This window comes from Thamnophis sirtalis, unplaced genomic scaffold, assembly GCF_051295495.1.
Source record: "Thamnophis sirtalis isolate CommonGarterSnake01/CBP01778 unplaced genomic scaffold, rThaSir2_p1.2 scaffold_9, whole genome shotgun sequence".
NCBI classification, from domain to species: domain Eukaryota; kingdom Metazoa; phylum Chordata; class Lepidosauria; order Squamata; family Natricidae; genus Thamnophis; species Thamnophis sirtalis.
The window spans coordinates 33,447,752-33,466,981 of NW_028261389.1; the positions used below are offsets into that span (position 1 = coordinate 33,447,752).

General features: G+C 36.6%; 1 protein-coding gene across 3 annotated transcripts in view; it reads left to right on the forward strand.

Annotated features, from left to right (window-relative positions):
- The window catches only part of GRIN2B (glutamate ionotropic receptor NMDA type subunit 2B), a 352,876-nt gene that overhangs the window by 241,741 nt on the left and 91,905 nt on the right, over positions 1 to 19,230 (forward strand). For all 3 annotated transcript variants that reach the window (XM_087723269.1, XM_087723270.1, XM_087723268.1), the window contains exon 5: positions 18,209 to 18,417. In XM_087723269.1, coding sequence (XP_087579395.1) covers positions 18,209 to 18,417 — 209 coding nt within the window. The remainder of the gene's footprint in view (positions 1 to 18,208; positions 18,418 to 19,230) is intronic.

A 19,230-nucleotide genomic window follows, 5' to 3' on the forward strand; every position in this document is an offset into this window, starting at 1 on the left:
AAAGAGGTTTGCCTACAGTGCCTGCAAGCTCTACTGGCTGCAAGCTCTACTGGCAAGCTCTACTGGCTGCCTCTGTTGTCATGACATGTTATGGGAATGAGTTTCCTGCAAAGCTGAAGGTCTCACATCTTTAATAGGCTTTAAAACATAGGTTTTTGAGTAGGGTTTTAACTCTTGTTTAATTATGAACTTTATTAGTATTTGTTTTTCTGGCTTTAGATTTTAACTGTTTTAGCATTTTATTTTTAATTTAGTTTTATAGTACACTGCCAAGATTATGCTATATCAGGGGTCCCCAACCCCCGGGTGGGCATTCTCATGCATGCAGCTGCTTGTGTGAGCAGCTGGCGCATGTCCCTGCAAGGAAACACCCCTCTCCCCACCACCACCAGTGACGGCAGGTTGAAGACCACTCTGCTATTTTATATAAAGTTCAAATAATAATTTTAAGTGCACTGTATAACATTTACATATTTTTATTCATAGAATAGTAGTTTTTAATGTACTGTATGAGATAAAGGTCTTACCGTTTCAATTCATGTGTCCTTCCTGTAGAAGTTTTCTGTGTAAACAAACTGTGCTGTTGAGGGATTAGAAAGTGCCTATTTCTTTCATCAGTCTGAACTAAAAATCTCCCAAACTATGACTGTATCCTATTAGCCTTTTGAGTGACATGCAGAGTTTACAACTTCATGTTTCATTTTGTTTCTTTAAGTTTAATGGAAGTGATTGTTTAAGTTGCATTGGATCTCTCTTGCATCTTTCTTTCTTTTCATATAGGATCAGTGGTGGGTTTCAGTTAATTTTACTACCGGTTTGCTCATGTGCGCACCTGTCCTGGCTCGTATGCTTGTGTGATGCTTCTGTACATGTCCTGGCAGGTGGGCAGAGCCTCCTGCCACCACCACTACCAGTTCACTCAATCCTGGACAAACTGGCAGAAACCCACCTCTGTATAGGATCTTGAGAAAGGTGTTTCTAATATTGTCTCAGAGTTGAATCCCCACAGCTACAGAAGTATCTCATTGTTTGAGAACCAAATACCATGTAATCCCAGGTTTATTTACCTCACCCAGATCCCCACCCCGCCTTAACACAATAGGAAAAACTGTGGTACTTTCAATCTAGAGTTTTGTAAATCACAAGCTGATAGTGGGTTTTTTAAAGGTTATTTGTATCCTATCTTTATTATTTTTACAAATAATTCAAGATAGTGAACATATCCAATAGATCTTCTTCATCCTGTTTTCCCCACAACAACCCTGTGAGATGGGTTGGGCTGAGAGAGAGTTACTCACCCAAAGTCACCCAGCAGTCTTTCATGTCTAAGGCAGGATTTAAACTCATGATCTCCTGTTTTCTAGCCTTAACCACTAGACCAAACTAGCTCTCAGTTTGATGAGAGGTGATGGAATGGATACATTTAATTATGTGTAATTTATAATTATTTGTATGCTCCTTTGGTATGTTGGTATATTAATCATAAAAACACAGGACATACTTAACATGTAGAATTGATTACCACAAGACATGTTAATGGTCACTGATGTTGGGAGCTTAAATAAATTCATGAAAAAGCAATCTATGAAGGACTATTAATGTTGAAGCTTCAATGTTCCCACTGTGTTGGGGACTGAATTTCAGAAAGAAAACAAACAAACAAACCCAATTGTAGTGGAACCATGGTGGAAGAAGATTATGTCTCTGTCTTCTGCTTTCATGCTCCCCTCAAAATCTACAGTAGTCGACTATTGTGAGAAACAGAATCCTGGATTAAGATTTGCTTTGGCTTGATTCAGCAGGGCTGTTATTATGTTCTTATTATTTTCTTAATTACATTTCTAAATATGGCATTTTAAGTAAATAAAAGCGAAAATGTATTCATTTGATTTTATTCCTTCTTTCTTCCAAGAGCATAAGGGAGCAGGCATTGCGGTCTCTGCAATTTTCCCCACAACAGCATTATTTGAGATAAGTTGGGTGAGGAGAGAATGACAGGCCCAAAGTTACTCAGTGAATTTCCATAATTAAAGGTGGACTTGGACCTTGGTCTCTTTGAACCTAGTCCAAAATGTTAATCACTACGCTTACATTGGCTCTTGTATTTCTTTTAGCATCACTTTTCAACATCCAGTCTTTCTGGTCAATGGTTTATGGTTCTTGTGTCAATAAATGATTTTAGAATAGCCCAAAAACATTTTTGAACTTAAATTGTGCCATGGCCTCAAAGAATAGTTATGTACAGTACAGTTATAACAAGTATCCTGTACAGTCACCCCAGACATTTCTAGTCAGTAAAAGTGTTAATGCTGTTTACCAGGCCATCCTATAAACTAGAAAGATCTCCTGCTAAAAATATGTTTTAAAAAACTGAGTGAGAACAGAGAAAGCTCAGTCTCAGCTAAAAAGATTGCTCAGAAGGTTTTCTGAGGTTTTCGCGGGTGTTAGTATGTAGGTCTCTAGTTATTCAGGTTTTTTCCCGCGTAAAATTGGAGATGTCTTGGCGACGTTTCGACGAAGTCTCATTCGTCATCTTCAGGCTTGGTGCTTCCCGTGACCCGGCAAAAGCACGGACGGCAAAAGCGCGATCGACAAAATCGCGCCTTTGACGTCATCACAGCGCGACGAAAAAGATCGAAAAATTCAAATAAAAATTAATAAAAATTAAATTAAAGCAAGCCGATTCACATAAAGGTAAGGGTTAGGTTTAGGTTTAGGGTTAGGGTTAGGGTTAGGGTTAGGGTTAGGTTAAGGGTTAGGGTTAGCTTTAGAGCGTTAGCGTTAGCGTTAGGGTTAGGTTAAAGGTTAGCGTTAGGTTTTTCGTTACTTTAACGGTTAGGTTTAGGGTTAGGTTTAGGGTTAGGTTAAGAGTTAGGTTTAGGGTTAGGTTTAGGGTTAGGTTTGGGGGGCTTAGGGTAAGGTTTTCGCTTTATTTTTACATTTTTCGAACTTTTTCGTCGCGCTGTGATGACGTCACAGCGCGCTTTTGTCGAGCGCGATTTTGTCCTACGCGCTTTTGTGGTGGAACCGGTGCTTCCAGGAGCAATGTGAGATCTCGGCTGTTTCTTCCTTTTAACTGCCAGTGGGGGTTTGAACTGATATATCTATATATCTATATCTATATCTGTATCTGTATCTGTATCTGTATATGTATATGTATATGTATATGTATATGTATATGTGTATATATGTGTATATATTGTATATATGTGTATATATGTGTATATATGTGTATATATGTGTATATATGTGTATATATGTGTATATGTATATATGTATATATATATGTATATATATGTATATATATGTATACATGTATACATGTATATGTATATATGTATATATGTATATATGTATATATGTATATATGTATATATGTATATGTGTGTGTGTGTGTGTGTGTGTGTGTTGTGTTATATTTGTGCTGATAAATAAATAAAGGGAGACTAGTATAGATCAGCAGTTAGCTTCCTCCCATAATTGGGGCATACCAGGGGTTGTGACACTATATATATATGTGTGTGTGTGTGTGTGTGTGTGTGTGTGTGTGTGTGTTGCCAAAAAGTGACATACATGGACACATATTGTATGCAGCATCTTGTGTAGTGCAGATTTTGAACGTTCAAAGATTGGTTATTTTTATATGGTAATTAGAAACAAACTAATCTTTTTGTATTGTTAGGATGAACATCAAATCTAATAGCTCAGTGGACTTCATCTTCTTACAAAACCAAAATCCAGATTTAGTGCTTTTACAGTCTTTTGTGGTCTGAGCATTTGAAAATGCCAAAGGTGCTTGCATTTCTCATTAGACCCAGGCCTACACCATGGCAACCCAGATAACAAAAAAGCAAGTTAAAGTGCTGGTTTGTTATTTTAATCCATAAAACCATCCATGGCTTAGGATCTGGGGATCTGCCTACTCCCACTGGTTTCTCTCTCACCAATAAGATTGGGAAAACTGGGTTTTCTTGAGCCCTTCTTTAAGAGAAAGTCACATGCCAAAGTCCTGGTAAGAAGCTTTCTCAGTTGTAACCCTTTGCAACAGTAGAAATTAGAAATTAGATTTCTACTTCTTTGCAACAGTAGAAATTAGACTAGTTCCTTCCCTATTTACATTGTGTGAAATCATTAGGAGCTAGCTATTCTCAAAGGCTTGTGGGGAGGGTGATATTTGTCAAGAAGGAAGCCCTCTGATTTAGCATGTGTTGATGTTCACTTATTCCTCTGGCATGAAGTTTATTTCCAAACAATTTCAAATTCATTGTTTTAGCTTATTTCTTTTGATGTATTGTTTTTAATCCTCTTATCTGGGAGGTTTATAAATCACTGTGAATCTCCATGGATTACAGAAGCATATAAACACATTTAACCTGGTATTGGCTTCCTTAAAAGGAGCTCCTTGGGTTTGTGCGAAACTGTTTTTTTCATACGTTATAAAGGCCAATCCAATCCGGAAAGCTCTTAAGGGCTGCAACATTGGCTTCTTGTTAGCAAGTTAAATCTCTGACTCTTTCAGACTCAGTTCCAGGATTGCCCTACACAAAATGTTTGGTCTCTGTCCCGTGTGACCAAATGAGCAAGTTACTTATGGGGATAAAAGGGGATAAAAAGAATCTACTTGGGATGTCCACCTTTTAAAAATAATAATAATAAAAGTTATAACTTTTTAAAAATGTATAAATTCCACCTTTCTTTAAACAGTGTGTCCTCTGGGTACAAATATTTCTGTGCAATAACCATCAAAATTTGCATCATTTACATGTTATTAATTCTCTAATCTTAACATTATAGTAAATTAAACAGTTGAACATAGTGAACTTATTCATTTTTCCTCTCTTAATTTATCTTCTGATAAGAATGTAATGACATTAAGCATAATAATCCTTCTCCTCCTCATACTAACAATTATCATACTGTTTATATTTCTATCTTAACTTATTTTCTTCTCTTTAGTCTTTAATTAATAATTTCCAACTTCCATTTTTATTCTCTAACCATTGATAAAATAATTCCCATATAACATTCAATTTGTTCTTTTTCCTTAATTGCCAGTGTTAATCTATTCATTTCTGCACATTCTAATATTTTCCCAATCACCTTCTCATCAATAGGAATCTTTTCACTTTCCAGTGTTGTGCAAATAATTCCACCTTTTGAACTATTCACTGTAGTAAATGGGCTGATAATCCTACCTTGACAAAATATCACTGATTCTGGTTGGACCACATTTTCCCCCTTCACCTATTACCAGATAGAAACCTCATACCTGTGGTTCAAATTTAGTTTTCCAGTCTGGCTTCTGGCTTCCCTCAAAGCACTTATTGTTACCATTTTATATTTTTCTTGATGGGAAAAGAAGCCGCATGCTTTCTCTCTGTTTGCCTGCAATGTACTTTTCCAGCAGGAAAAGTTCCTAATGTATTAACATTTTCTGAGATGCCTTGTTCTTTTTCAAAAGAGGGAAAGACATGGGGTAGTTAGTTTATTATTTAGTTTATTTGTTTAACTGCAGCATGTCTTTCCATATTTGGGAAAGCAACATCAGTTGCTCAAGGGAAATGCAAAGGTATTAGTCTCTTATATTGGAAAATGGTTGATTCGGAGATGAATGCTGTAGAGTACAAGAATGTCATCCAGTCTGCTGGAGCAGGTTAAAGATTAGACTCAGTTCCAATTCCTCACTAAATCATTGTAGTATAAATAAGGATTTAGGGGACATATCAGGATTAATAATACCTCCATTTCCAGAACATTACAATTCACAGAATTCAAACATGTTCAAATGTTTACAATAATGATTTTTGGCAGGGTAAGATAGGGAAGTGCAGTTATGGGATTCAATTTGTTTTACTACCGGCTCTGTGGGTGTGGCTTGGTGGGCATGGCATTGGCTTAGTGGGCATGGCTTGGTGGGTGTGACTTGGTGGGTGTGGCAGGGGCAGGACACTGTAAAATCTCCATCCCCTCTCCACTCCAGGGGAAGGATACTGTAAAATCTCCATTCCCTTCCGATCAGCTGGGACTCAGGAGGCAGAGAATAAATGAGGGGCCAGGGCCAGTCAGAGGTGGTATTTACTGGTTCTCTGAACTACTCAAAATTTCTGCTATCGGGTCTCCAGAACTGGTCAGAACCTGCTGATTACCACCTCTGGGGTAGTACATCTTTAGTAAGCTTTCTGGATTTTTCAGTTGGTTTCATTACCATCAATCATTATATCTGACTTTGAGGGCTAAGAGTGAGAAGCATAGTGTTCATTTTTTTTGGATTCTCCTTTCTTTGTGGCTAATTCCAGTTGGTGTTGGCAAGGAAGATAGGTTTAGCCTAATACTCCTGCTCTTTGGCATCCCTCAGAATTCTACTCTTTCAGCATTCTTGTTTAATATTAAACTCCTGAGGAGGTAACCCAATGGTACAGGATGAATTATTCTGAAAATATTTATGATATTCAGCTGTACAACCTGTAAACTCCAGGTTGACCTAGTGATGTCATCAAACTTCTGGAGGTTGTGGGTATCTCAGTTAGGAAGAATAGGCTTCAATTTCATCCAAGCAAGTTCAAGTGGCTGTAGGTTTTGGAATCTTCTGCTTCAGGAGACTCTCCATGTTTAGTTCTAGATAGGATTGAATTCCGACAGACAGAACTGCATGTAATTTGGGGTTTACTTGGCTTCTGTTGGAAGAATGGGCACAGTCATGGCCAAGGGGGCTTTGCTCAAATTGTATATGTTACTTTCTCCCATTCTTGAATCAGAAAGTTCTGCTTACAATCAATCCTACTGTGAGTATTTGCCACTTGGACTACTTAAAATATAGTGTAGATGTGGCTACCTTTGAAGACATCCAAAATTAGTTCAGAATGTGGTGACATGGGTAGTTATGGGCACATCACAGTATGTTTATGAACTGAACCAGCTTCTGGTAGGCTTCCAGGTGCTATTAAAGTTGTTGGTTATTACCTATACATATAATTATTACCTATTACCTATAATGCTCTTCATCTGGGCTTTGAGGACTGACTGTCTCTGATTGTCTTTGCTCATCCCACAAGATCTGACAGGTGAGTATACTTCAGGTTGAGTGGTGGGATTCAAGTAATATAACAACTGGTTCTTCCTAGTGACTGGTTGGGGGCGTGGCCGTGTGTGTGTGTCATGTGATTGAGCATGGAAAGAGTACCAGACTTCCAGCGCTCATGTGGGGAACCCAGGAACTTAGCGGCACCATGTTGTGTGCCTTAACAAGCCTGCTGGTGGCCAAGGGTCTGGATGGTCAGCTGCAGCCAGAGCTGGGCTTGGAGGAGCAGCAGAGCACACAACCTACCCCTCAAGCTCCCAATGCCCAAACCAGCGAGCTCAAAGAGAAATTCACTGTAGTGCTAGTGAGTATGAAATGAGTGGGATTTTTGCTTTTATCCCCCACCACCCCATCACAATCCAGTGCAGCACAGACAGCCCAATGGAGGCAGAAAATGGGGCACTTCCATCTCTCCCCCCCAGCCTCCTTTTGCCAGCATGCACCAGGCAGACTCAGCAGGCAGCCGCGATCTCTAGATGGCCTTTTATTTTGTCAGAGCAAGGAGGGGGGGAAGGTGCTTGGAATGGTCTGTAGCATCCATTGTTTGCCAGCGGGCAGGCAATGAGGCAGCGGCAAGCGCAAGCTAAACTGCGGGGGCTTTATGGGAGCCAGCAGGGCGAGGAGCAAAGGAAGGCTCACTAAGCAGAGATCAGCTGGGCTGCATGGTTGAGGCAAGCGAGGGAACCAGGGAGCAGCAGCAGTATGCCTTGGGCATGACTCTAAGTGAGTGGCCTAGGTGGGCAAGACAAGATAAGGAGTGACTGGGAGGGGCAGGATAGGTGGGACCAGCCAGTGATGCAATTAGTCAGTTCTCTGAACTGCACAAAAAATTAACAACCAGTTCTCCCAAACCTGTCCGAACAGGCTGAATTCCACCTCTGTTCAGGTTCCTTCCATAAAATAATGACATCTTATGAGACCTAGGAGGTATGCATCTTCTGCCAAAGTATCTGCTCTTTGGAAGACCGTATCTCAAGATATTTGGATGGCTTCAACTCTGTTGGCCTTCTGTAAGGACCTGAAAACTTGGTTTCTCCCCAGACTTTGGGCCAGAGTGTTGGCTGAGCCTGCCTGACATGACATTGGAATATGCTGTGATTTAATCACATCTATCCTATATCATTTTGTTATTGGTTTACCTAGTTTTCTAGTCATATGTGAATAATCCATTGTTTCTATTTGTGAGTTAGCTATCCATGTAAATTAAATAAATAGGATCAATGATCCTGGTTTCTATGCATTGCTTACAATATTAATACATATTTCTCCCCCTGCTCTCAATGAATGTTTTAATGTACTTTATATTGGTCTAAGCAATGGAAATTCAGAAAGATTTTGCAGTATTCTAATTTAAGAAATAAGAATAAGAGAATGGATTAGTTTTGTCTGCAGTATTAATCTGTCCTTTGGATTCAATGTTCTAATTATTTTAGATGTGAACCCAAATTAAAAAAAAATAGAACAGCTATTGTATTAGTGTAATAGAACATACAAATCCTCCAAAAGGCTATCTGAAAACCATTTTGGTTATTGTTCTTTCTCTCTTTGCCCTCTGCTGTTTCTTAGTATTTTTAATCATTTCTATTTGAATATTCTATTTAACTGATTATTTTCCCACCACTTTAGATCCTGCTGTGACTTATCAGAATTATTTTAGGAAAAATGCCCAATACACACAATGACCATGTATCTATATAACAAGGCTGCTATCTTTTGAGAAGCCAAGAAATCTTCATTCCTACATTATAGTTGCTTAACATGTTGTGCTTGTCATGCCTTTCCCTGTCTGGGCTTTTTTACTTTTCTAATAAGCTGGAATATCTGACATGGTTTGTTCTACATCTCCAACAATCCAGTGAAATCTTTACATTTGAATAGCATTGTTAAATGGTAGAGGAGTGATTTCCCCTGTAGAGAATGTTCTTTATGCTTTCCACATGACTGTTGGGCCCGCATTTTACTACACAGGATGAAATGTGACAAGGGACAGCCTTGATGACTCCTCAAGGTGTTATAAACACTAGGCAGGTGGATGAAGGAGATGGATATACAAGTCATGTTTTCCCCAATCCTTCTTGTTTGAAAGGTGTAACCCAGGAAGAGAGACAAGAATACTTCAGGTAAACAACTGGCTACCCCAGTTTAGATTCTTCCCAGAGGGAAGAGTTTGGATTCCAATTCATAATCCAATGCAGTTCTAAGATGAAGGACTTCTGGTAAAAGATGTGTGACACCTAACAAAAGCTAGGAAAAATGTCCATAGATGGTGCCTTGCAAATCTGAACTGGAGAGTTTTAAATTGAAACCTTTTGGGGGTGAAGGAATAGGCTCCAGAAAAGAGCATGGTCTACCTATAGGAAGGAATAACTTAAGTTAAGTAACCCAAGCACTCCAATACAATGCACAGAATTTAGGGAGCAAATGACAATCCTAATGCCTAAAGGTAAATATAATTTAAAAGGCATTAGTGAAATCTTGTGGCATAAAATTTATGAGTAGAATTCATAGACAGAAGAAATTAATTCATTGAAGGGTGGCTAAATAAAGGGCAAGAAGAAGTGGCGTTATATATGAAAGAATTGCCACATCCTTTGAGGTCTAAGAAATTAATCACAAGGATCTACTTTGGGGAATTTGGATAATAATACAGGTAAGTTATTGTAGGTGTCTCTATGGATCACTACGGATCTCTAATCAGCCAAAAAAATCTGTATTCCTGGAATAAATTACACATATATCAGAGACATGACAATAATAACAGAATGTTTTAATTATACAAGTAATCCTCAATTTACAACCATTTATTTAGTGACTATTCAAAGTTACAATGGCACTGAAAAAAGTAACATATGACTGTTTTTCACACTTATGGCTATTGCAGCTTTCAGATGCTTGGCAATCATATTTATGATAGCTGCAGTGTCCTGAGGCCATGCGATCATCTTTTGCAAGCTTCTGACAAGCAAAGTTAATAGACAAGGCACGTTCACTTAACAGCCCTGTTACTAACTTAACAATTGCAGTGATTCACTTCACAACTTTGGCAAAAAAAGGTTGTAAAATGGGGAAAAATTGACAACAATCATCTTAGCAACAAAAAAATTGGGCTCAATTGTGGTCGTAACTTGAAGACTACTTGTATAGACATATGTTGAAAATTCCACTCAGCCAAGACTGCAAAGTCCCTCGAAATCCTCAGGAGTCTTGCTGTGACTGATTAACATCAGGAGGTTATAGAAGAGAGAAAAGGATTGGCTGTTCTAGATCTGGTCCTACTCAGTATGGAAGAGTTGGGTTGGTTGGTTGATTGGGTAGTTGAAGAAATAAAAGCAATGGAAACATTGGGGAAGAAATGACTGCATAAACTTGGAATTCAAGGTACTGCAAAAATGGAAAATAGAGCATAATTACACAAGCACACTAGATTTTAGGGTTGACAGTATCAACAGACTGGAAGAAGTACAAAGTGGATTCACATATACAAAAACCTGCAGGTTAAATGGAGCACAGGGCATTGGAACCTCTCATTAATATGAAATAGAAAGTACAATGATAAACAATGAGAAAAAGCAAGAAACAATTTTGGAAGCAGGAACTTTTAACTAAAGTAAGTGTTAAAAAGGACATAAGCAGGATATTGAATGGATTTAATTACCAAGGAGGTACACAAGCAAATCTATTTTTGTGACCTCCAGAATCATGGAGGATTGACATGGTGTTCGAGAATTAGAGAAAGACAAATCTTCCTATCTTCAAAAGGGGAGGGGGAGACAAATGTTAATCAGCATTTAAAAAAGAGTGCCATAACAAGGTAAGAGTCCGCATAGGTTTCTGAATAACAAATCATACCAAATGAAGATGACCTTGTTTTTTAATACAATGATTAGCTTAGTTGACCTGGCCATGAGAATATGGTTGACATAATTGTGCTTTGACTTGACAAAACTTTTAACAAGTCTTCCAAAGATCCTAGTACAGAAGAGGGCCAAATGTGAGCTGGACTTATGCTATAATTAGACAAAAACTGAGCTGAACAATTGTAGTCAATGAGTCAAGCTGAAAAGATGTTCAGTTAAGCGTGTTAGGTCAAATATTGTTCTAGGCTTTGTGCTGTTCAACATATTTATAAACAACTTAGATGACTGGTTATAAAATATGATTAACCAATTCGCAGAAGACATAACCTTAGGGTAGGATAGCAAATACATTAGAGGAAAGTATGAAGAATTAGGAAGATCCTGACAACACTGTGCAAAAGCAGCAAAATGAATTTCCACAGGGACAACTGCCAAATCCTATATTTATGTAAGAAAAAAAAGAATGGAAATATAGGAACTATACTTTGCAACAGTGCATGTGAACATGATTTGGGTGTCTTGATGAGTACAAGCTGAATGTGAGCCAATAGTATCTGCAAAATAGGCAAACACAATCCTAGATTGCAACAATAAAAGAAGAGTGCCGAGATCAAGAAAAGTTATTGTTCTCTCATTTCCATATTACTCCTAAGATATTATGCCTGAATCCGGGCACCTCATTTTAGAAAGGACTTTTCCAAATTGGAGCAAATTGATACAAGTATGTGGGCGGAAATACCCATGAGGAAAGCTTGAGGCATTGGTCATATTTTAGCCTGAGTTAGAGAAGATTACAGGAAGACTTCAGGTATTTAAAAGGTTATCATGTAGAATACAGAGCAGAATTGTGCAGAGTTGTTCAAGAAAATATGGTAAGAAACCATAGGTTTAAATTACAAGGAAATAGGTTACAATTGAACTTCAGGAAAATTTTCCTTATGGTAAGAGCTGTTAAAAAATGGAACAGATTGCCTTGGGAGGTGGTAGACATACCTTCACTTAGAATTGTTTAAAGCGACTTGATGGCCTACTTACATTGTATGATTCATACCTCAGTTTTAATCTGGTTATTGAGGTGGAAAATTTTAGCTTGCAGAGATTTTTTTTAAATAGAAAAATATGTTGTATTATACAATCTTTATTTCCCCTTCTCACTTCTGCATTTAGCCTGATGTTGAGATAAGGGTTCATTGGCTGGTTAGAACCTCCATATAATTTAATTGTAAGATGCATATTAGGTTGGATCTTAGAAATGCTTTGAACAAATCATTCCAGAAATTGTATTGTTTTAAATTCAACGCAAATAGTTCTGAACTTACAAGCACACTTGAGCCCAAAATTTGTTGCAAAGTGAGATAATTATTGAGTTTTGCCCCATTTTATTATCTTTCTTGTCAAGTTTTAAGTGAATCACTAGAGTTGAAAAGTGAATCTGGCTTCCCCATTGACTTTGCTTGCCAGAAGGTTGTAAAAGCTGATCGCATGACCCCAGGTTACTGCAACCATCATAATTTTGAGCCAGTTGCCAAATATCCAAATTTTGATCACATGACCATGGGAATGCTGCAACAATCGTTACGTGTGAAAGTCATAAGTCACTTTTTTGTAGTGCTATTGTAACTTCAAACGGTCATGGATATACATTGACGATTATCTGTATATGCCAAATAATGAGGAATCCGATGTTTATAACATTTCCAGTATAGTTTCCTGATCCTTCTCTATAATTAAATATTTTACTTAATAAAAGTTTGTTCTCAAGGACACCTAGAAGGTTTTTGGGCAAGAGTTTTAGAAGTTGTTTACCACTGCCTTCTTACTTGGCTCCTGAGAGAGAACAACTGGGCCAAAGTCAGCTAGCCATATTTGTCATCAAGGCAGGTCTACAGCTCACAATCTCCTAATTTCTTGTCTGGTGTCTTAACCACTATATTGAATTGGCTTTCAGAATGTTTGCTTAAAACATTTTTTAAGGGACTTCCAAATGATTTATAATTTGTTTGTTTGTTTGTTTGTTTGTTTAGTGGATTGATAAATAAATCTCAGTGTCATCAGTGAAACTCATATTATTTATTTAACTACAGTTATATGGCCACCCATCTCACACACTGTGATTCTTGGAAGCATACAATTGAATGAAACAGCATACATAATACATAAAAACAACAAAGCAGTAAAGTAATTTGTAACTGTTAGCCTAAAATTAGCCTATTTATTGGATTACCTTGATTTCATAATGATATTGTATAATAATGTGGCAGGTAATATGACATACAATGTTTTGCTTTCGACTGATAACATCCTAAACATCTTGGACTCAGAATATTCCAATGACAATCTCATTCCATGTGTCTTTTTCATAACCCTGAGGTAATTGTTCAGTTGCTGAAGTTGAGCAACTTCAGGTAGAGAAATACAGAGAAAGAAGGTTCTTCAGTTGTGGTATTCTATTTATTAGCAGTCTTTTCAAGGAGGCTTGTGTTATTGGTTTGCATCCAATAAAGATATTTCTCTTCTCCCAAACATGATAATTATTAGATTCCATAGATTAGTCTTGAGAATGTAAGCATCTCTGTAACATGCTGCAATAAGTTACACATTTTATATACGGTTTTCCTCTTGTATTGTTTAATATTTTATTCATTGACTATTATGCTTTTATTTTTTATAAAGTTATTAGTCAGCTTGGAAAATACTGTAGTTGTCATTAAGCATATTGTATTAATATGTATGTAGATGAAGGTATGTGTGTTAATTTTGCTTTATTGTGACTTTTGTTATAAATATTGCATGTTAGCCTCACCCAATTTGGCACCATGTAGATGAGCTGGATCTGAAATCCAAATAATAGTATCTACTAAATGCCAGGGTGGGGATAACTGTGAGATGCAATTATTGCCCTGAAGAACAAGATCAAATATCTATTTATTACACATTTTGGCAAATTCCACAAGTATAGCTTGGAGCAATTGTATTTTTTATTATTTTAACTCTCCAATAAGTGGTATCTCCATCTGGAAGCTTAATAAAGCTGAATAAATAATAACAATTACAGAATTATCCACTATTACTTTGTCTAATTCTTTTTTAATCATATTAAATCCAGAGTTTCATTTCATTATATTACATTACATCTTGTGGCAATATGTGTATATTTGTTATATTATTCTATATTGTATACAGAATATCTTACATTCTTGACTGTCCACTTACATAAATCCTCCTTCTGTAGATAATGAAGTATTTGTCTGCTTTAAGTAATCAAATCACATCTTTATTATGGTCATAGACAAGCCTAGGAAGGGTAAAACACAAGGAATAATTTTAAAAGCTACAAAAGAATATAACATACACAAGGTTAAAAAACTAGTTTATCTATCATCTATCTATCTATCTATCTATCTATCTATCTATCTATCTATCTATCTATCTATCTATCTATCTATCTATTTATCTATCTAGTATCTATCTAAACAAAAATCTTTTGAAAAATCTAAAAATCCTATAGAGCAGTGGTCTCCAACCTTGGCAACTTTAAGACCTGTGGACTTCAACTCCTAGGGTTCCTCAGCAAAGCTGGCTGAGGAACTCTGGGAGTTGAAGTTCACAAGTCTTAAAAGTTGCCAAGGTTGGAGACCACTGCTATAGAGAAATCCAAGAGTACCTCTTTGATTCATTGGCAATAAATGTTGGACACCTAGCTAGGTTCAATTGGCCCATATGTGTGCTATATGCTGTTTTGGCTTGGTCATATACAATGCTGAGTAGAAAACCTGGAGAGAAACCCAAGGATATTTTAATTGTCACTGCCTAAGTTTTCCATGTGAACTGAAAGTCATTATTCATAGATAGTGAGCCTTAAGCAAATTTGTCAATTTACTATCTCCAAAGTACTAAAAATATGGGAATAGTGTTAGGAGGGTACTATCCGTAATTCCCAAAGCTCTTATTCCTAATATGCCATTATATTTTAGTCCAGTGTGCTAAACAGAGAAGTTTTTAACATATACCTTTTTAATCTCTTCAGACTAAGTCAGTGGGCAAGATTTTAGCAGTTGTAGAAAGCATGGAAATGGAGCTCTAATGAAACCAGTAATTAATAAACTCTTAACAAAATTGTGATACTTGTATAATCTGGGATGGTTGCCAATCTGAGATAATAATCATTTCTGGGAAATGATTATTTGTATTATAGAAGTGAGCATAGACACTAAAAAATATCGTTTTCTCCTTATAACTTTAAATTCTTGTATAGCCACTTTGATAAATAAGAAGCAGTAATGATCTTTGGCTATGTAGCTATCCTATTTTGTCAAACTGAAATCCCATTAATAACTGCAAGGTGTTTAGCACATCCTGTTTTAAGTTAGCTCAAGGCTCATGGACATTTTTCCATGCTAATTAATTCTACAAGCAACATTAATCTCTTTTGACCAATGTAATTTCTAAATATTTGGAAACAGATTTCTAGCATATCTTTCACCTATACCTAGCTGATCATTTCAGTGATGTATTCTATAGAACAGCAAAAAAAAAATAGCAGAAAGATAGACAGGGAGGTTTTCTGAGGAGATGACAAGAAAGTAATGGCAGAAAAAGTCAAATATTACAGCAATTGCCTAATCACCCTGAACTGGCTGGCCTAGAGCCAAATAAATCATTTACAATCTGATATTTGGATGGGCTCGATATTTCTCTTTATTAATTCATTAAAGAAAACTTTTATCAACCTTTAATAAAATCAGTTAAATAGAACCATGTACTTCTATAATTATCTCAGAACACAATCACAAAAGCCAGCTCTGCAGAGAGATGAATTCTGTTTAAGTCCCTGAAATTAGGAGATGATCTTAATAATGCCAAATGATATTACATCATAGTTCTTCTTGATATTTTGGATCCTAAAATGTATGAGGTACATTGCAGAAATTGACAGGACAAATAATTGTGGCTGATTTCATCTTTAAGGCAGAAATTTCAAAGGATAATGGCGATAATTCCCATCTCCTCTTCTTTTGTACAGAACTGAAAAATTCGGGCAAGGAAAGTATATGTGCATAGACATACATAAACATATGCATTACATACCCGTTTAACGTTGTAAATAAATGAGATGTTAAGTGGGATGAAATAGCATTAAGAAACAAATTTTTCTGAGAATGATAGTAGTCGCTTCTTAAGAGAAAGTAAAGACCGTTCATACCACTTCATGCCACTTCCTGAAATAACTGAAGAGTTGACCTAATGCCTTTCAGCGCTTAAGTCTTCTATTGTCACAGAATCAATATCCTTTGGGACCTTGTAAGAATGTCACCGATGCATATAAATGACTTTCTATTTCTTGAAATGAGGTATTCACATAGTTCACATTGGATTTTGTCTTTAAAAAAATAAAATCAAGGCTTTAAAGAAGCAATAAATGTTTAATGATAGCATTGGGTGCTATTATTAAAACACCAGAAAATTCTTGACTATACAAAAGTAACCTCTTGCAACTAAAAAAGGTGTTTTTGTTTAGTGATTCTGAAACAACAGATGTAGCAGAAAAAGAGTGAATTGACAGCCACAGGGAACTGAAGCTCATAGAGCAGATACAGAAGAAACAACTGGAGTTGATGGCAGTCTTCCACCCATATCACCCTTGCTGTCAGTTTGCCGCAACTGAAGCACTGTGGGAGAAGGTAGAGAAATGCATCTACCGCAAACAAGAGTTTATTTTAGATTCATTGAGCCTATGGCTTCTTGGATGATATTTGCTAACCAAGATTATAATTAGTGTTGAAGAAGATAGTGAATACAGATACAAGTGCAATAGTTTTTATGTGTGAAAAATGTTATACATGATATTTGGGCATATCTTAAAGAAATATTGCATGTTGGGGATCATCAGTTTTAATTCAGTCACACAGAAACTATTTTTTTAAAGGATCCTGTTTAATAGATATGCTTATAGAAAAATATTTAGTAATTGTAGTAACTCAGGAACTGTAGTATTTCATACTTTACTACTACCTCATCTGAGCATCTTTTAAAACTGGGGTGTCAAACTTGCATTGTCACGGTGGCATCACATGACATATCGGGATTTCCCCCCCCTTTGTTAAACCTGGTGTGGGCAGCGCATGATGCATCTGGCCTGCGGGACGTGAGTTTGACAGCCCTGATTTAAAATGTTACCATATGCTTCAGAAAATTAACCACTTGCTTTACATTTGAGATGATAAAAAACCAAATTAATGGTTAAGAAATGCAAATACTCAATAAATTCAACCTAGAAATGAGATTTTATGTGGAAAAGTTTTCATTTCTTAATATGAAATTTGTCCACTAATTTTTCTTGCTTTTCTAGCATTTCATATAAGAATAGGTATGCAACTTTTCATTTGTTTGTTTGCTTGTCAACCTAACTCACACATAGTTATTTTCACAAGCTCGAATTTATGCAAAAATCAGGTTTGCAGCTTCATGCAAGCACCTGGAATGGTAGAGGTTAAAAACAGTGATGGCTGCAGGCATTTTAGCTGATGGCCTATTAACTATATACTTCCCTGGAAAAATTGAAGTTGATCTCATCTGTCTATCCAACCTACTTACTTCCATGCTAAATTACATGAAGAATTATGTAAGGGAGAGACTTTAAACCTGGCTTGTCAAAGCCAAGCCCTCAAACGGGAGCTTGCATCTTTTATAGTATTTTAGTACAATTGCCTTGATGCTTTCTGATTTCTAAAGCCCCTGGTACTTCAGCTCATCTGAAAAAAAAAATCACCTGAACCTGTTATTGAGATCTGCTTCGGGCCTTATTTTAAATTCTCCTGATATTAGATGTACGAGGAGTAAAAGAGGGTCTTTTTTGTCAATGGTCAATTGTTTTTTTTTCTGAGAGAGAGGTTCCATTTAGCTCTATTGCTTTTGAAAAACAGCCAGAACTATTTCAGATGAAGTTTTATTTTAAAGTATTGCTTTTTGTTAGGATCTGACTCTAACTCCTTTCCTTGGTTCAGAGGATAGGTTCAAAGTAATAAAGATATATTAGTTTTGATTATCTGGTTTTGACTGGAATATAATTAGTTGTCTTGAGCGTAACTGACAGAAAACAAGAATATAAATAATACTAACAAGCACATGAAATCTATAAATAGACATGATGAATTCTTGGTTTAGACATCATTTTTCTGCATTCTGTAGGTATGTATTCAGTTGTTCCTTCTGAACTAAAATTTGAAGCATGATTTTAGCAATGATATCTTTCTTTCTTTGCGTATCATTTCAGGTGGGATGGTGGAAGGACAAACGCCTCAAGATGAAGTATTACGTGTGGCCACGTTCTGAGCTATATCCAAACTGTGAGGAACGTGAGGATGACCATCTTAGCATAGTGACCCTTGAAGAAGCACCTTTTGTTATTGTGGAAAATGTGGACCCATTAAGTGGCACCTGCATGAGGAACACGGTTCCATGCCAAAAACGAATTGTATCAGAGTAGGTACCAACAAAACCTTTTGTAATTCGTTCTTTTCAGCATGTTTCTTCCTGCAACAATGGCAATACAGCTACAGAGGAGTCATGTTTAATTCATTTTATCTCACTCCATTCTGGAGCATTATCTGCATCAAGTGGGTTTTTCAGTGGTGGGTATTTTATTTATTTATTTATAATAGATTTATATGGCTCTTTATCTTGCAAACATGATTCCTGGTAGCTAACAATGTTTACCTGCAAAAATAACATAAAAAGAATTAGAACAAACACAATGGGGCATAAAATGGCAACCAAGGAAAATAATAAAACCACTTTTCTTAGGCTCTCCTGCTCTCCAAGCCCCCATGCCTGGGAAAATAGCCAGGTCTTAAGGGTTTTCTGAAAATCCAGCAGGGTCAGAGCCAGCCTTAACTCAAATGGTACGGTATATCAAGGAATGCAAAATCAGCTATAGAAAAACAGGGAATTAAAAAGTGAAGTTTTACTTAGTTCTGAGTGTCAGAATCAATCTAATTTCATTACACCAATATTTTTGCATGGTATTTTATGTGGAATTTTCTAAGGCTGTGTTTTAATTAATTTATTTTGTTTGTGTGTGGCTTATTTTTCAAGAGTCTGGAAAGGAACCAACCTTTTTCCTTATAGAGCTCTGCCTTTGGCTTCCACTTATTGCTCAGCTCTCTTTTGGTCATCATAGTGATAACATTTCCAAAATATCCAAAGTGTTTCCTGAGTCAACCCTGTATGCAGTATTCTATTCTATTCTATTCTATTCTATTCTATTCTATTCTATTCTTTCATTTTATTTTATTA